Source organism: Apaloderma vittatum, unplaced genomic scaffold (genome assembly GCF_000703405.1).
Source record: "Apaloderma vittatum isolate BGI_N311 unplaced genomic scaffold, ASM70340v1 scaffold294, whole genome shotgun sequence".
NCBI lineage: Eukaryota > Metazoa > Chordata > Aves > Trogoniformes > Trogonidae > Apaloderma > Apaloderma vittatum.
In genome coordinates this window covers 32,313-51,203 of record NW_009714124.1, presented here as the reverse complement: position 1 = coordinate 51,203, position 18,891 = coordinate 32,313, and the positions used below count along the sequence as shown (strand labels likewise).

At 34.5% G+C, this 18,891-nt stretch overlaps 1 protein-coding gene across 4 annotated transcripts in view; it reads right to left on the bottom strand.

Annotated features, from left to right (window-relative positions):
• The window catches only part of CEP170 (centrosomal protein 170kDa), a 71,375-nt gene that overhangs the window by 40,170 nt on the left and 12,314 nt on the right, over positions 1 to 18,891 (bottom strand). For 2 of the 4 annotated variants that reach the window (XM_009868615.1, XM_009868616.1), the window contains exons 6-9: positions 17,591 to 17,725; positions 11,027 to 11,500; positions 8,472 to 8,636; positions 7,955 to 7,956 (exon numbers count right to left, since the gene is read on the bottom strand). In XM_009868615.1, coding sequence (XP_009866917.1) covers positions 7,955 to 7,956; positions 8,472 to 8,636; positions 11,027 to 11,500; positions 17,591 to 17,725 — 776 coding nt within the window. Of the gene's footprint in view, positions 1 to 7,954; positions 7,957 to 7,989; positions 8,637 to 11,026; positions 11,501 to 17,590; positions 17,726 to 18,891 lie in introns of all 4 variants that reach the window. The other 2 variants (XM_009868613.1, XM_009868612.1) reach the window with 2 other exon arrangements.

Here is an 18,891-nt window from a genome sequence, read left to right as displayed (position 1 = left end):
GAAGGTAGTCCAGACACTCATAATATACAGTAAATTGGTTGTAAAAAGTCAGAATTACTCATCAGATAAAACCGACAAAAGATAAACATTTCTTCCCACATTTGAGAAAGTGTGATGAGCCAGAGTGCAATGTCTAAGCTCAGTCTGTGTTTAGCAATTGCTTGAACTGTGTTTAACGAAGTTGCTTTCAGAAATCTGATTTTAATAGTTTCTGCTCCTTCTATGCAGTTATCCTAGCCATTCCAAGTGAAGAGTATATATTGAAGAGTATATATTGAAGACACAGATTCAGATGCAAGATGCTCTGGTATAAAATAAAAAGTTACAAAAGCAAATTAAAAGAATCAAGGTGACATGTCTAATAACTCTCTCTTACCATGTGACAGTTACATACTTACACATATAAATATTTTTTACCTGTTCACTACTGTGAAGAATTATTTTTCTTTAGAATTCCAAACTGAAAAGGAAACACTAAGTTCAGACACTGTAATATGCCTCCCTTCAAAGGAAAAAAGATTAGAACTGATGACAAAATTCATATACTCAGATGATTTGATAGGTTTCACTGTCCTACTGCTTTTTCAGCACTGTATTCACAGTCACTCTGCAACGAAGACACTCCATGGGGCTAAAAGGCATTCTTTCTAGAAGAAATTGCTGAAGCAATAGTAAAAGCAATTAACTATCTTTTCACACCCTCTGGATTTGACTTGAAAGCCACTTGCTGAAAATATATATATCTGTCTTGGTTCTTTAAACAGTCACTGAAACATGCTGACATTTTATTTTTTTCTTCCTAACTTACTCCCTGCCCATTGATTCTTTTCAAGTAGTTTGTAATTTGCAATATTGCAAAAATTTGCCATGAGAAGATCCCTAACAAGTATGTTATCATAACTCCCCTTGTTATGGAGTTTACACGTTACGTATTGCAATGAAAAGCATTTCCCCCTGTAGATAAAAGATTTTTGATGGACAATGTTTTAGTAAAAGAGTTCAGAATATACATTTTCTAGTAAACCTTGGAGATCTTAAAAAAAATGTTATGATGTGGTACATGGCTCCATGTTTTCAAATCAATCCCTGCTGTGCATCGCACACTATTTACAAGTGATGAAAAGCAGACTTCTCAGGGAAGTAGAGTGACATATACAAAAGTAACAATGTCATAAAATACCAACTTAGCAGTTGGTCACTCCTACATTTCAAATACTTAGCATAACATTAATCTAAAACTTGTCAGTCCGCAAGTCTTCATTTAGCAGTTATTTTATGCTTAGTACAATGCTTCATGCTAGCTGCAAAATTGTTGATAAAACTTCAATGTTTGCAACAGAGAAGACAAGATCTGGTAAAAAAACTTTATGAACACTTAAAGCAACAACAACAACAAAATAATTCAAAAGTATACAGCCCTTAAAGAACACATTAGCTAGTAACATAATATAGCATGAAGAGACATAACCTCGGAGAAAAAAAGAGAAAAAAGGTTGCATATTTTTATGATCACCTTCCAGAACTATTACCATCCATAAACATTAAAAAAACAGTCAAAAAGGTCAAAACAAACTGAAATGTAAGTATCATTCTGAGCAGAAAGACATAGCAGATGAAAATGAAAAACCTGCTGTATATATGAACACCTGAACAACAACACCTCCAAAATTAATACTTGGTCCAAATTTTTAAAGAGGAAAAAAGAACTCCTTTCTATTGTGTCAATAGAATAATATTTTATGTATACCCTTTGCACAGTATATAATCAGGTAAAATTAAGGATGACAGCATGCACATTAAAAACAAGGTCTCTACTATTACGGCCTGTCTATCTATATAAATAAAGACTTTAAAACAGCATCCTTTTCCAATGTAAAATAAACTGGGACATGACCTAAAATACAAACTTGGCCTTGAACGCAAAATCATTGAATGAACACAATAATTCTTTTTGAAGATGACAGAAGGATGGACTGAGGTTTGATTTGGTACTTCTGATTTACTTCTGTTTGGCAATAAGCATATTTAATCTGAGATATCAAATGTCTTTGCTCATGTAAGAAACCCAATTATTTATAAGGAAATTTAAATTAGTATAATTGAAGAAAACAATTCTGGGAACAAAGCAAGCTTTAAGTCCAGTGTTTCCATATGCATACAGGATGCTGTAACATTCTAGATTCCCTGGTTAGGTAGGCTGGTGAGAACTAAAATATACATATAGACTCAATTCTGTTCTTTTCCTTCCTCCACACACATAGAAGAGTTTAACTCTGTTATAGTAAGTTCTACAAAGTATTTGCATTCAGACATACCTTGAAACGAAATTCACTGAAGAAAAATAACTATAAAACCTATACAAAACTCCCCAAAAGGGTAACTCCCTTAAGAAGACCCCTGAAGATCACCAAGTTGCTTTTTATTTATTGCAACAGTCTCTAAGTATTTAATATTCCCAACACATCCAAAATTATTTGCACATTCATTTATTAAAATTTATTACTGGCGGTATTTTGCTTTATTGAAAAAAGAAAACTCATTAGCCTGATTATTTGCAGTCTTCTTATATCAACAAAAAGAAGGATGAACTGCAGAAATGTAATTTTTGAATCCTTTCATCCACTGATAGACTCACCTTTTCTGTGACCTAGGAAGATGTTTTAATCTGATATGACTGCTGAGAACAATTTCCTTCTAATAGAAAAAATCCAATTTACTTAAATAATGTAACCAGAAAATTTATAACTCAGTGCAAAATAGAGAGAGTTGTGAAGTGTTAACAGAAGAAAGCATTGAACTTACCTGAGGGGAACAATGGCTGGATGTGAAGGAAAAGCAAATCCTATGACTGTTCTCCACATACTTGTTTATGTGTTAAAAAGTAACACTGAAGACGTTCTAAATCAAAGCAATATCCTGCATTTCTTTTATTTGGTACTGAGCCATTAGATGCAACAATAAGAGTATTATTCTGCTAAAAAGTGTTATGACTTTCTGAAGCTATTTGAGTAGAGAATGTTCTATGGCTGGTATGTTCAAGGTGGTCTTTTTAGGATGCAAGAGTAGCTTTTCTTTTTTACATATTGATGAAATTGCTCTCAATGGCAATTTTTAAAAGAGCTCTAAAAGTAGAGAAAGAGAGTCAGCATCTGCTAGTCAATTGTAACTTTTTTCAACGTCATCAATAGATTTATTTTATACACCTTTTTGCCTACTACCTAAATTCATGGAGGAGCATGAATTAAGTGATATTTGAACACCTAGATGCAGAAATATCATTGGCTAATGGAAGGAATTTAGGAAGCAAGGTTTGTCGCTATTTTTCAGGTGTTCCCTATTTAAAGAACATTATGACATAACCATACATTTACACTGTAGAGAACAAGTGAAAAGAACCCAGGAGTTTGTGAGGAACAGCACTAAACTTGCTTAGAATTTATATTCTCTAAATGAAAGGTGACAGAAGACCATATAAGGCAAGTAAACTAGTGACAGAAGAAGGAAATGTACAACATTCTTCCATACAAGTAATACTGGCAGAAGGCACTCAGTTTCTATAAACCAAAAGACCAACAGAATTTGAAAAAAGCGGTAAGAATATCAGGTTAATAAAAAACAAAATACATCAGAAGTCCTAGAATATGTGTTTCGGAGAAAATGTCAATAATAGAAGGCATAGCTTGCATGCATTGGTTTGTGCTGTTTCTGGCAGGAGTACGGATCCTATGTGAGCACCGGAACAGTGCAGAGATAGCATTCTCACAAGCTGACTGAGGAGAGCAGGCAGTTACAGCAGGTAACAGTTGAGGATTGCAATTCTTTCCAAATTACAACCACTATCTCTAAAATGGGAACTCTGACACATCTTTTCATTCAGAAGTAGTATGAAATGAAATTCACTTAAGCAAAAAACAAACAAAAAACCTCTAAGCTATATCCATTCCCCTTCTATTTGTACTTGCATGTTCTGATGTTTGTCCTGGACGTGTACATAGATATGTATTACATTTCAAACCAGAATGAACTCTGAAATCTTCTTTTGATGGCTGCTTGTCTCTCTTTGCCAAACAACACAGCCCAAGATTTTTCCTAAACTCTACAGGGTTTTTCTCTCTCTCTTTCTTTTTTTAAGTTATTCTCCACGATGTTTTAGTTTTCGAAAGGGACATGACACAGCAATTTTAAACAAAATTAACCTGTTCAAAACTGGCCAGAGTGCAGCAATATTTACATCCTTTGACATTACCTTTAAGATTTATGAATAAAATTGAAACAGCAGCAATGAAGGAACAATTATTAGTATTCCTAACAACAAAGAAGAAGCAATTATAAGTATTCCTTACATACTAAATAATTACAACTATTCCTGTCATGGCTCATCTAAGCATAGAAGATTTTAAAATACACCCAGTCCAAATCACTAACTGACATACAAGTGAAATAAGAAGAATCTCCAGAGAACTCCAGGCATCTACAGGTTCTGCATCATTTTTTTTCAAAAATATCTGCTTATTATTTTTATGACATACATTTTTTTTTTGCCCTAAAGTAAAATCTCACAAATTTGGAACCTATTTAAAAAATTTCTATTTTCCTACTCAGTTCAGTCATTTATATAAACCGATTGTATTTCAGTGATCTTGCCAGTCAGATCTTGCTATTTTGCCTGATTTTAATTGGCTCAGCAAATTATCTAGGTATTGAAAGTTGTGCAAGAGACAAGCCTCAATGTTTCTGAAATCTTTCATTTTAGGTAAGTGACAGTCATTCACTCTGAGATAGTCAGCACTGCAGATAAATTATTATGCCTCCCCCCTAGGGAAAAGTATCCCACTTAGAAAGCTTCTCTCTGTTACTCAGAATATGTCTTCCTCTTCTGATTGTTTTTTATCCTTCTCAAATTCTCTTCTGAAAAGTCAAACTTTAAAATGGTCAACAAAAATAAATAATAGATTGTTATTCTACTCCTTTTCTGCTTTAAAGACAATAGTTCCTTCTTAAGAGACTGAAAGAGTAGCAGAGGAAGAAGTGTATCTGTAGCAATCTAAATTAAATCCTTTTTACATATTTAAAATCATTCCACATAAGTATCTATTTTCCTTAAGTCTATCTCACAGAGTCTTTAGTAAAAGTCTACATTAAGCAAAAATGGTACTTTTGAAGGAAACAATATAGCTTAACATTTTCCTCCTCATCTTTTCATCTGTTTCTTACAGACAGATTTATTTTTTTTTTGCTTAGAATTTTAACTTGGATTTCTTGCATGCCTCTCTTGGATTCTTAAAGAGGCATTACTAATAATTGGTTTTTTTCAAATTGATGCCACTTATGATGTGCACTTATTGATGCTCTTCTGTTCTTTTCCACAGAAAAAAAACCCTATACTCTCTTACTCCTGCAGGAGTAAGGCTAAAGCTAAGGTTTCCCAAGCGAATGAGTGACACTGAAAGTAATTTTTGGATATTTTCATCATTGTCACCCTTTCCTCCAGTAAAAGGGAAAAATAACCAAACCCAGAATGATTTTATTCCATAGGAAATTCTTCAGGTAAATCATAGATCTTAGCATCATTCTCATGTAAACTGCTACTGACAAGAATGCATTATTTGTGGAAATGTTTTAGAAAGTTACCCTTATTCTTTGTAGTACATTTTCACTCCAGTCCTAGCAAATGTAACTCTTGAAATTCAGGTAAGTTTTTGTCAGAACAGGCACTCTTAAATGAGACTCAATTGAGCAGGCAGTGCAACCGCTCAGAAAAAGATACCTGGCAACAAAGAAAGTGAAGTTATACTGGAATTACTGATAAAATGTGTACCAATGATTCTTAAATCCTCATTAAAGCAGCACAGCAGACAACAGGCTAACAAAAGCCCTTGTCTTATTCCTCATTTATCCACCTTAGTAAAGTAACAGTATCCAGAGCATTAACAATTTAAAATAGGAGGGAAGTAAAGCTGAGCTCAGCTGGAGGAAGAAATTTTGGCTTCCATTTGATTTTGATTTTCTTCAGTGGCTGTTTTCCTTTGCTTCACAAAGATATCATACTTCTTTCTTATTACTAAATCAAATAAAAACTGTGCAGGACTTGTCAAACAGGGTGTAAAACACATGCTTCATAATACTTTAGTAGGGGTATTTATGATGTCCAAAATCTTTTTAGACAAAACTAGGAATATTAACCTATACTTTACTACCATCCCCAATGCTAACATTCACCTCCTGTTCCCAAATCTCTCCTGTAACAGGAGATTTGTTTCAACCAAAAACTCACTGCAGATAACGTGAATGGATATTACAGACCACAAATAGTTTGAAATAACTAAATACTATTATAATAATAACTGTTATTATAATAATAACTAAATATAATTATAATTATACTAAATATTAGACAGTACTAACATTCTTATAAGGTACATAAATTGTCTTTTCCAAGGTATTATATCTAAATAAACCCTGTTGCACAACTATACTTAGTAAAAACGATTGATACCTTTTCTGATGCAAACTACTTGAAGAATTATAACTTAGGAATTAAATGTAGATATTTGTAGCCACTAAGTCAAAGCAATAACTTTCTTTAACATTCACGTGATTTATCTGGAACTTTTTCAGTTCTCAGAAGTTCCCTGAGTACTGACTTGAAATCAAAAGATGCCTTTTCAGAATCCATGAGCTGAAATCTTTATTTTACCAAAGGCAATTCTCTTTATATTTAATCTCACCCCCATCAAATGCTCCATAAACACCTTTAATAAAATAAAACCACATGTAATAAATTTTCCCCATTTCCTCACTATGGTAGTCTTTTTCTTAAAAATTAAACCAGTGAAGTTTGTCTTTCAAAAATATTTTTCAGCATTTAGCTAATTAATTCTAAATATGTTAATGTATTTGTTCAGCTCTGAAAAAGTTTAAGATACACAAAAACAATCCTTAGATAAATTCTATAACAAGCAATAAATTTCCTGTTAAATTGGCCAAAAAAATGCCTACAGTTGGATGCCAGGATTAGGAATCATAGAATGGCCTAGGCTGGAAGGGACCTCAGAGATCATTTTAATCCAGCCTCCCTGCCACCAGGGACGCCAACTCTCAACTAGATCAGGCAACATATAGGGACCGAACGGGAATTGAACCCACGACCTTAGCACTGTTAGTGCTACGCTCTACTGACTGAGCTAACCGGCCCCCTAAGATGCCTATATTGAGCTCAGTATTGCCTTTACCGAGCACATTCCACCAGAATGGATCATTTAGCAAAATACAAAAACAGAAAAAAATCCTCTTCAAGAGTCAGTTAAGCCAAATAATTAAATGGAGCTTCTCCTACTTTTTTTGCTGAATCCAAAGAAAGACTTATTTGCACTTATTTAACTGTAAATACAATGCGTATGGTTATTTATAGTGTTACCAAGAAGCAGAAATTACTTGATCATCATAAGATTCCTAAGCATAAGGAAGCATATACCTATATTCAAACAATAAGTATGACATTAGTTTTTTGAAAATGAAAACATTCTTACACTTTTTATAATGGATACTGAAATAGATGAATAAACTTCTTTGTAAGTACAGAAAACATTCACAATCTCTTTCTATATGATAACTTGGATGGCAAAAATTTATATAATAAAAACAGAGACCACAGAGTTCTAAGAACAGATGATTATTTCCATAAGGATAAAAAAAAATTCAAATCTCACAACTTCCATAAAGGTATCACTTAACTGAATTCCGCTGCCTAGTATTCTTACGGTACTTAAATCTTTTGAAACCACATTAAAATTAGAAGAGCAGTATCAAACAGGAATAACGCAGCCAAATGCCTGCTCCCGCTTTTATGACAGTCCGTATTTCATCATTACAGACTGGCTTAAAAGCTTGTATTATTGCTGCAGCTTTAATAAGTAAAACCGATGCCATAGACTGCTGCCCACACATCACATACCACTTTAACATCAGTACATATTTTATGTTTCTCACCTTGTCAATCATTTTCCGGGCTTCCATTTCTTCAGAATTGGGATTTTCCAACTCAATAGTGTAAGTACCTTTGTCACTCTGGTCATCCTCATTGTCCTTTTCAGTAGCAGCAGAACTATGTTGACTTTTTAACTTTTTGTCCATCTCCTGGCTCTGACTAGGTCTGTGGCCAAGGCTTCCTGAACTCCTTAACAACGTAACTTGTAAGACAGGTAATGCAGCAGAGGGCTCTTCTGATTTTTGTTTTAGAAGTTTTGCATGAACACCATGTACTGCTCTGTGATGCGATGAGCTAGCTTGAACAGATGAAAGGGCTGCTTTCTCTCCTGATGTAGGTTTCACTCTTTCAGCTCTTGCGTGAGGTGTTGGAGATGGAGATTCTGGGCACAGAGCTCCTACATTCTGAGAAAAAGAGTAAGAACGTCTCTTTCGAGGATGGTCTTCATCAAAAAACTCAATCATAAAGGCAGTCTGACTCAAACCAGCTTGCTCTTGCTGCTTTTCTGTGGAATGGACTTTCTGGTGTGACTTTTTCAGCTCTGTATGATGATGTCTTAAGTGTTCCTCAAGTGCTGCCCGCTTACTGTAATGCCGGTGTGCACCAGCATTTTCTGAATCACTTTGTGTACCATCATCATGCTTATTCCCTAGAAGCAAAACAAAAGAATATGTAACATAATAGAACAAGTAAACAAAAAAATCTCCTACTCAACACATACAAAAGAAGCAGGCAAACTAAGAGAGAAAGAATTTCAAATTAGTTTTCTGTTTAGACTCCAACAGCTCTCTGTATGTGGCCTCTGCAAATTATATACGCAGTTCCTGGTAACATGTTCAACTTGCTACGAGTTGATGACAAATGACTACTGAAACATTCTAGGCAGGATAAAGAGGAAAAAGAAACCTCTAAAATAGTCCTTCCAGTAGCTGAAAATACCCATTGAGAGCGATGGTTCATAGTGTTGGATTCTTCAGATATTTACAATAGTTTGGCATGAGAAATGTCTACGGAAAAGTGAAATGAATTCATTACTCTTTCCAAGATGTACAATGAGTGCTTCCAACATTTGCTCCCCTCAGCATCTGATGTACACATGTAAAATGATTGTTACTACTTATTCATTCCACAAACTGTTTTAAGATCTATGAATAAGGTTAATATATTAATAAATCAGTAAGTACACCTATAAAAATACTTTGCAATGATATCTGAAAATGCATGAAACGCTGGATGCTCATCCACAGTAAGCCACATTTAAGACAGAGAAACTTCATGCGCAATGAAAGTGCCTACACTTTTAAATTCTAGCTCAGTTCCTGGGAAGGAACAGTTTTACCTTCTTAGAACTCTTTTAGATCAAGTCTTACACATGTATATACGGAATGTGTTTTTTTAAAAAAAATTTTCAAGAGGATAACTTTTTTTAAAGGTTTTCTCACTTACATAGGATATGCAGCTACTGTTCAGTTAAATAGTAATCATGCCTTACTTATCAGGCTAAATAGCACTGAATACATAGCTGAAATCCCAACTTAAACGGCTGTTTGCTACTTATTTTGTACAGTGCCTAAGAAAATAATGTGATGGCTCATATACTCATATAACACCCCGGTGAAAGCCATGTCACAATTACTTTATCAGTGTGACTTTCAGTATAAGGCATTGTAAAAAATGGTTGAGGAGAAAAAAAAAGGGTTTGTGTTGTTTTTTAAAATCAAACTTTTAAAGTGGTTAGGTATATTCTCTATATTTATGATATGAGAAAGTATGAGTGAGAATACTAACAGATCATAGAAGATTACAAAACTCAGATATTTATTACAGTCGTATGCACCCCATAACTTACACCTCTCAGATGAAAATTTATCAACTCGGAGGAGTTTCTGCTAGAAGAAGGCTAAGGTCTTGTAAACAAAGCCCCTTCTATTTATCCAAGTGACATGGCCAATACTTTAAAGAATGCTGATGAATATAACACAGTATCATGAAGACCAAAGAATACTCTGTGATATACTCTAGAAGAATTATTATATTATTATCTTAATGGTAGCACACCTATATAATTCTCTTTTCAAAATTTTAATTTTTAGCTCCATCTGAAAGAGCAGTCTTAAAAACCAGACTTATGATCAGTAAGACAAAGGACATTGTACCCAGTCACAGCTGGTTTAAGAGACAGACATGATAATGTTGCAGAATCAAGAAATATGAGAATTGCAGGCTTAACCTGCTGAATTCAAAACCAGAAAGTGAGAGACTTGAAAAAGCTCAAAAGTTTTCATTCTGAAAGTCTAAATGTCACTGGAATCTTCATTTCAACATCAGAATTGCTTCCTTCTCCAAAAGAAAGTACGCTGATCACACATCCTTTGATTTCATTTTATTTGAAGTGCCACTGTCTGCAGTAAATTAAGACGTATCATCACCTGGAACTCCATTCAACAGCAGCATTCTTATAAATACAATTTTCTGCAAGTGTCATATAAAAATTGAAGCTCTTGGTCTATTTCAGATTCCTGACTCCAACCTGGCTCCATCATACATGATTGATTTAAGCAAAATAACTATATGATGTATTCTTCGCTATAAATGATTTTCTTCAGCACATGAATATTCACAGACCATATGCTATTGAGAGAGTTGCTAAAAGCATAAACTGAACTTCAAAGCTTTGATTCTAAAAAGCAATTCTGCTTTTTGAAGTAATGCATGGGGAAAAAAAGATACAACATTTAGCTATGGTTTAGGTTTTTTCCTTCTCCCTTTCAAGATCAATGTTTTAAATACCTGATGTTTTAAGCTGTACTCGAATATCTCCAGTTAGTACACTTACTGTAGGAGGATTTGCGATTTCATTTCCTACCCTCTTTTTAAGACTTAATACTGCAATAAAATTTCCCAGCACAGATTCTTGGGCGTATGTGGAGTCTCTGTGATTACAGCTCAACTCCGCAAGTGCACAGGAATCCACTCACTGGATGCTGGTAAGGACTTGTTGCTTTCAGAACAAAGCATAGCTGGAATTATGCACTTTACCTTTCAGTCTCTTCAAGTATACTGGAACGTCACTTTTAATACTTTTGGAATCCTCCTCTGTTGGTTCCCATATCATTCTAGGAGGATTGTTCTGTGCTAACCAATCTGCTACTTTGCTCTCTGCAGCCATCATCACTGTTTGAAGCCCAGGCAGGTCCTGACCACTGGACGAAGGCTTTTTTGACTTGTGACGTTGCTCCGATGTGAATTTTGTCACGTGATCTTTGATCGTTACTTTTCCTGGAGTGTTGTCATCAAATTCAATGGTAAAGGAAGCGTGCCCTGCCCCTGCTGCATGGGAGCTTTGCGTGTCTTTTGTTGGAATTTCATGAATAGTGCTCTCTGCTACCTGTGAAGGTTGCTGGAATTCTTTTGTAGGGATTTCAAAATAACTTGGCTCCCTACAGAAAGGATAAAGTTCTTCACTTGCAGCTGCAGATTGCTCCTCAGCTTGCTTGGCATCTGTGCTGCATCCTATTAAAAAAAATAAAAAATAGATTTCACAATGTTTGGGAACTGCAGGTTCTTCAAGGCCACTTCAGTAATTTCTGGAATAAACAGTAATATTCTGGAGAAGACTCAGCAGTGTGTTTCTCAAAATAATTCCAGAATTACATATTAAAACTATTACTGAAAAGACAGCACAAGCTTTGGCTGTATAGAGTGTCAAGTGGCAAAAAGCTCACTTAGAATTTGGTAAAAGGAAATTTGCATTTCAAAAATTTGTAGATGACGTAAGGGTCAGATGAGTTATTAGCACATGGAAAACAGGTAAATCACAGTAGAGAAACAGTTGAGATTATCATTAATGTAACTTCAATCTATCAAGGTGCCCCAAAAACAAGTGCTAGTGATCTGGCTTTTGTCTCCTGCAGTAGAGAGCTAGCATGATTTTGTCTGGCAAAATTCTTTGAAAAACCACATTAATGCAAGCTAAACACTAATTCTGGCTTGAAAAGTTTAACACTGATAAGCACTGGAAAGTGTTCTGCAATTCAAACACTTTATGTTTCTATGAAAGATAAAACCACTGTAACTTTCTCTTATTTTACTTATTTCCTTAATTCACAGATAAACAGAAAAAGTAACAGTAGCTGGAAGCATGCAGAATGTTACCAGACCATGCTCTAACTGGGTATAGAAAGCAGAATAGGGAAAAAGCACTTCGTAGTAATTGAAAATTCCACCGAAGGAAGGTTAAAGCTTCTTGTGGTTGCAGCAAAGCTCCCAATGTGCCTTTAAGAAAACAAACCTTCTGGTTGCACTTCATGAACTAGTAAGTTAGCCAAAATATCTGGTGTAGGGATGTGCTATAAGCAACAGATGCTTGAGATGTTAGCAGCAATGACAAGATACATTCCAGCAAAAGAATTCTGAAAAGTTCCTACATGATTTATCATGAACAACAGCAAGATCTTGAAGAAACTATTTTAGGTTGTCAAGCAAAGGAATAAGAATGCAATTAATAGATTTCTGGCACTAAAAATGGTCACGTGTCCGTATGAAACTGTTATGCAAAAGGTGCCAACAGAAACATTTATATTGGAGTCAGGAGTTTAAGGGGTGAAGGATGCAGGATGGCATAATGTGCCTGTGCTGTTCTTCACAAACACATGATTCTTATGAAGATTTAGGAAAAGGTTAAAAATTAAGAAATAAACAGGATGGTAATTTGATACAGAGAAATAAAACTAATTAAGGGGCAGTACAGTAACTGGAAAAGTTAAAAAAATAATTATATTATGGAGCATTAACAAAAATAGTACGCAATCTTTATTATTGCCATGCTTGGATATCAAGAGGGTAAAATAACTCTAATGCAGGTAACATAGCTGTTTTAATTTACTTTGTCTAAAAGTAGCTGTTGCAAACACAAAAGATGGTCAGGATTCAGACATTTTTTATATTGTGCTCTGGCATTCCAAGAATACGTTTAATTAATGTTTTTAATTGCATTGCTAGCTCCCTGATTTCTGTGGGGTAGTCTTCAGACACTACAACAGCAACTCACTACTTCCCTCCCTGGTAGCTGGTACCTTCTTAGCCCCCTTTCTGAAAACACTTACACCTGCAGTTGAACAATACAGAATGAATCAACTTTACTGATGCAGAGGCCATTAAAAGAGCTTCTACATTTAGATAAAAAGTGTCACACTTTGCAGCTACTAGATTTTAGGTAAACTACTATCACAGTTCGTTTCATTCAGCTAGAGAGCTGGAATGGATCAAGCTCTAGTAAGGTCAAATCTAGAGCCAGGATCCTTACAGTATTCAACACTCACTGAGCAGGAGAGTAATCCACCAGGAAGCCAATTCAGATGGGTTTTTTTCCTATGGATCTATTCAGAGCTTCAAGACTACAATTTAATGCATTTCCTATAAACCAATGTTTAAGCAAGAGACTGTTCAATCCTCCTTCAAAAGATATCTAGCTAATGCTGTATGTTTTGGGAAATATTCCCGCTTTTGGGCCAGGCAAGACCAACCCACTGGCAATACAATGAACAATATTTTTCAATAAATATGAAATTACTGGTTCATTAACATCTTCTGAAAATTCTCAGATTGTAGCCAAACTGTATCAGATGTATGGTAGGCTTAGAATGATCTGCAACACTGGCTTGTCAGCATTGATGGATAACTTCATAAAAAAAAATTTCCCTGTGAAACTTGCCTGCACCAATTTTAACATTTGAAATCAACTATTCATTCTACAAAGATAAACACAGTACTTGATTCTAATTTTTGATTAAACAGATGCTATAATATGGTTTAAATCTAAATTATGGCAGTGAGTTTAATCAAAAGTGAGAAACCAAACTACAACTACATTGCAATTTTTTCTAAACTAGAAAATTCTTAGAAATTATATAATGAAAAATATCCAAAGTACAAGTTAATTATCTAAAACAGCCTGAAGTACTTGCATTTTTAGAAAAGTTAAATACATCAGAATTAATTAGAATAAGAAATTGAAAACAACGAGGAAACAAAAAATAATAAAGATCCTGATCTGAACCACCCTACAGAATTTTTCACTAAATGCAAGTCCTTATAGCTTTCTAAATATTACAGAAAGTGATCCATAAATAGCCTTACCTTTGAAATCCTATTATAAAAAGTCATCTGCCAAGATGAAGGAAATTACATATCAGACTAAATACAGCTTTAAAAGAAAACCCTCAAGCAAATACTGAAGACAGTGGTCATTACAGCTCCATACCTCTAAAATAGAACTAGCACAGTGCCAGTAGAGCGAATAAGGCAGTTGTGTGGAACTGAAAGTATGTTTCAGGAAAATGAGGAGACTGACAGTTTGTGAACTACAACCTCTTCAGAGACTGAAGAAATCTCTGAACTGGCAAGGGTGAAAGGAAATGGGCAGAAAAAGAACCAGGTATCTGTAAAGAAGGAGCTTTCATTCTACAAAGGTCTGGAGCTACAAAAGACTAACAGTCTGGCAAGTAAGGAAGCAGTAAGTGTAGTAATTACACAAGTGTATTGAGAGCCATTAATGAAATAATGAGTCTAGGCAAGGCTAAGAGGGGAATCTATGTAATACTTGGGAAATCTTAAGAAGGTATAAGAGACTACTTATTCACACTTACCTTGTAAGTTTGGGGGGTTTTTGCTATTTCTGAAGCATACATTTCATGTTGATTAAAGATAAGATTGCAAAGTAAAAAACGTAATGATTCACCTAGTATTAAATGAGATCTCTGTCTTTTAATGTTGTCATAACCTGTCTCATGAAATAATACCAAAAGTGCTCTCTCTGAATAAAAATATAGAGCCATAGGAGCATAGAATGCATTGGGCTGGAAGGGACCTTTACAGGTCATCTATGCCGATCCCCCAGCAGTGAGCAGGGACATCTTTAACTAGATCAGGTTGCTCAGAGCCCCATCAAGCCCCACCTTGAGTGTCTCCAGGAATGGAGCCTTCGCCACCTCTCTGAGTAACCTGTACCAGTGTTTCTTCACCCTCAAGAACTTCATCCTAATGTCTAATTTAATTTTACCCTACTCTAGTTTAAAACCATTGCTCCTTGTCCTATCGCTACACATCCTTGCGAACAGTCTCTCCCCAGCTCTCCTGTAGGCCCCCTTCAGGTACTGGAAGGCCCCTAGAAGGTCACCCCAGAGCCTTAGCTTTTCCAGGCTGAACAACCCCAACTCTCTCAGTCTGGCCTCACAGGGAAAGTGCTTCAGCCCTTTGATCATTTGATCATGAAACAAACATTTTCGTTTAGAAAAAGAAAATAAAGCAGAAGATCTCTTTACCATTTTGAGGAAGGACATTGTTTCTGTCTTTCCAGACTTCATCTACTATTAGTTAGATGAGAAACACAAGTGCTTTTCTAGGAGCTGAGTGTAGCACATAGTAACAGCAATAATTAGAAGCCTGGTAAACTTGTCAATAGCATGCAAGTCTAACAGCTGCAGCATAGATAAAGCCCACCTTAGGTGTACATGCAACTGTTCGTTTTACTATAGACTAGCAGATCTATGGATCATCAAATCAGAGAAACATGCACATCTGCAAAATGCAGAAAGATTTTTTTCTTTTCAAAATTTTCTAGGTTATTCCATTCTGATTGCAAATAATTTCCATTAGTGAGTTTGTGATAAAAAGACAGTAACACTGAAATAATCTTATTAACTTGAGACTGTAAAGACTAATTGTCTATAGTTGGCTTAGCAGAAACAAATCTCCCATTTCAATCTCCTCATTAAAACTTGCCCCATCTGTTATAATTCATGCCTTCTTTTCTACTCAGTGAATAATCACATACCAAATCATTAAAGCACAAAGCAGATTCTTCATAGCATTAACTTGTTAAAATGATATCACTTTATCGAGTTCCTGAATAAAATGTTTAAGAACTTGCATATGCGAATTCACCTGTACTGTACTTAATTTTAGGCAGTTTACTAAGAATCATGTTCCAAATTGGTATTTTAAATATCTATTTTGAGCCCATGAAAGAACAAATAACTGCATCAATTTTGAATATATTTTATTACAGCCTGGATATTTAAAAAAATATCCAAACATGACAGTCTTGTGAAGTTTCCAGTTCCTTTAATTAAAGTGTTTCTTTATATTGATTTCCAATCATTACTCTATGTTATAAAAGCCAAGCGCATGAAAAAACCACACATACTAACTTACTGAAAATTAACTTAATGTCTTCTAATGGAATGTAATCGCAGGCCAAAGGGGCCCAAAAAATCATATGAAAACATTCAGGATATTTTTTGCACACTTCTACACAGACATAGTTAGTGTTCTGAGACTGAGAAAATGTGGCTATAGAGGCAAATGTTAAGTCTTATCTGGTCTATCATCAGGCTCTCTGCCAACACTAATGTTTCACATAAGCTTTTGTTTACTGTGTGTTTATTCACAGTGAGTAAAACTTACATTCAAAAAAATCCCCAAAATATTGTAGTTGCCAAGATAGCTCCATGCCCAAATTTCATTTTATTTATAATGTGTATAAATGGAAAACAAACAAAATCAGTTAAATGTTGTAAAAAATATTAGATGATTTTCTCTACTTATCATTTATCTTATGATCACTTCACTAAGGCAAAGCATGTCAGAAATATCTGCATTACTGAAGTGCTATCTAGGACAAACTTATTTTCATCGACTACGGAACAGACTGCAACTCCTTGATTAGTTTGAGAGGGTGTTGGTTGTTTTTTTTTTTTTTTTTAACTCAGCAACTAAGAAGTACTGATCACTTGCTGAAAAATCTCTTAATCAAGAGCATGCAAATCATTTGATGCAATATTGCTTCTGAGAAAGTAATTTAAAATTATGAAAGAAACTTAAAACTGTTGGGCCTTAAATGCATTTCTAAACAGCTACACAAACATGGCTGAATTAAACTAACTTAAGTTTTAAGGTTATTCTCTTTTTTAGAATATCAGTCAATTTATTTATACATGTGATGATAGATTTAGAAGCCTAATTATAGATATTGAGACTTAAGTTTTGGCAATGCATACTGTGTATAGACAAGCAAACTAAAAGAAATAATCTGTATTATGGGGAAATAAACACTACCAGTTTAACTTTAGACTACACAAATCTCTACTGCAAGAACTATGAAATGCAATAGTGAATTACAGGAGAGAATATTGGCATAGATCACAGTATACAGCCAGAAGTCAAATAAAAAAATAATATGGTACCATTTATTTTCAGAAATTATTTTCATAAAATATCCCTAAGCAATCTCTAATTTTAAGCATATAAAATGACAGATATGGATTAAATTGATAAATATAACACACTGTTTCAGCTAACATTTTTTTTCTGTATCTACTGATAAATTGTATTATATACTAGAAAAATCAGTAAGTAAAATTGGTGCCTGAAAATGCATAGTTCCTCACAGAACAAATGTTTTAAACAAAAAATTTTAATAGGTACATTATGCAAACTTCCTAGGAAACTTCCAAATATTAATCTCCTTTTAGTTCTCTAGTTAAGAATAAGTGCACTTTAATAAATAGAAAAAAGTCCACAAAAATAAGACATTAGACTTACCTGAAGCCCCTGTCTCATGCATTTTTTCTTCATGCTTGCTATCTGGTTTGCAACCACTCTTTTCATCAGCTTCATCATCACCCCACCAGGCTGGCTGTCCATACAAAGGTGTCCCACGAGGCATGGCAGAAAGATCTACAAAATCAGCCCAAAGTAGAGGAAATTACTCTTCTCTTTAGTTATGATATTTAGGTTAAAATAACATGAACAGACAGTCATTTGCTTGGATCGTTTCTCCTGGAAGCTGAAGTGAACTAGTTTAAAGCATTTGCCTAAATACAAAACAAATTTGGAGGCTGGATAACTGATCTGGGTTCTAAATATAAATGCTTACTAATAACCTGATCAAAACTTCTGGCACGAAGGTTTATGCAAAGGCAGCTAACATCTCTCATTGTTACCCCCATATACCTCCAAACATTATTTTCTGCTTTCAGTGTGAAGTTGTCAGCATAGCAGTACGTTCCTAAAAGCTGTCTGCTGCTATTTCTGTGACAAGACTCTCACTTTTACTCACATTGACCTTTTGATGAAACCTGAACTCACTGCATGAAAAACTGATCAAATTTTGCAATGTTGCCAAGGTTCTGAATTGCTGACAGCTACTGGAGTGCTGAAAGTTACCTTCTGTAAAACACTACTGAGCACAACCATTTTTAATTTATTTATTTTTTTTTAGAAAAGGTAATGGCTAAATTACAGTACAATTAAAACCATATATCTTACAGGATGCATACACATAATTAAACACATTTAAAAATAAAGATTAAATAAGAAAAAAAAACAACACTGACATAATTAACATTTCTACCTTGATAATAAACTGAACGGATTAGCTTTGACCTCATCTCCTGGAAGAATATTTCACCCTACTGAGGGTGATATACTGAGGGTGACAGCTATTCTGTTATCGTACATATTTCATATTAGGATTGTTTATGGGAAAATAACATGGTCTGTCTCTTCAAATCCAGATTACTAGCTTGCCTGTTACATTGTCTGTTATGAATTTGAACACTTTCATTCAATGTTTTACTCACTGTCATTCCAAACATGATATACAATTTTTACAGCTGTGTCAAAATTTTCAGTATGATTTGAAGATACTAAATACTTTTTTTTCTTAAAAAAGAGCATTACACTTTAGTCAATATTAAATTGTTTTTTAAAAACCTGATGGCTGATGTTTGTGCACTGAATTAGCAACAGTAAACAACTGTGCATATATACAGCTACAGTGTCAGAATCAATCCCCAAAAAGCTTCTGAGAGTTGCACTGAAATATAAATCCCTGTCATTAA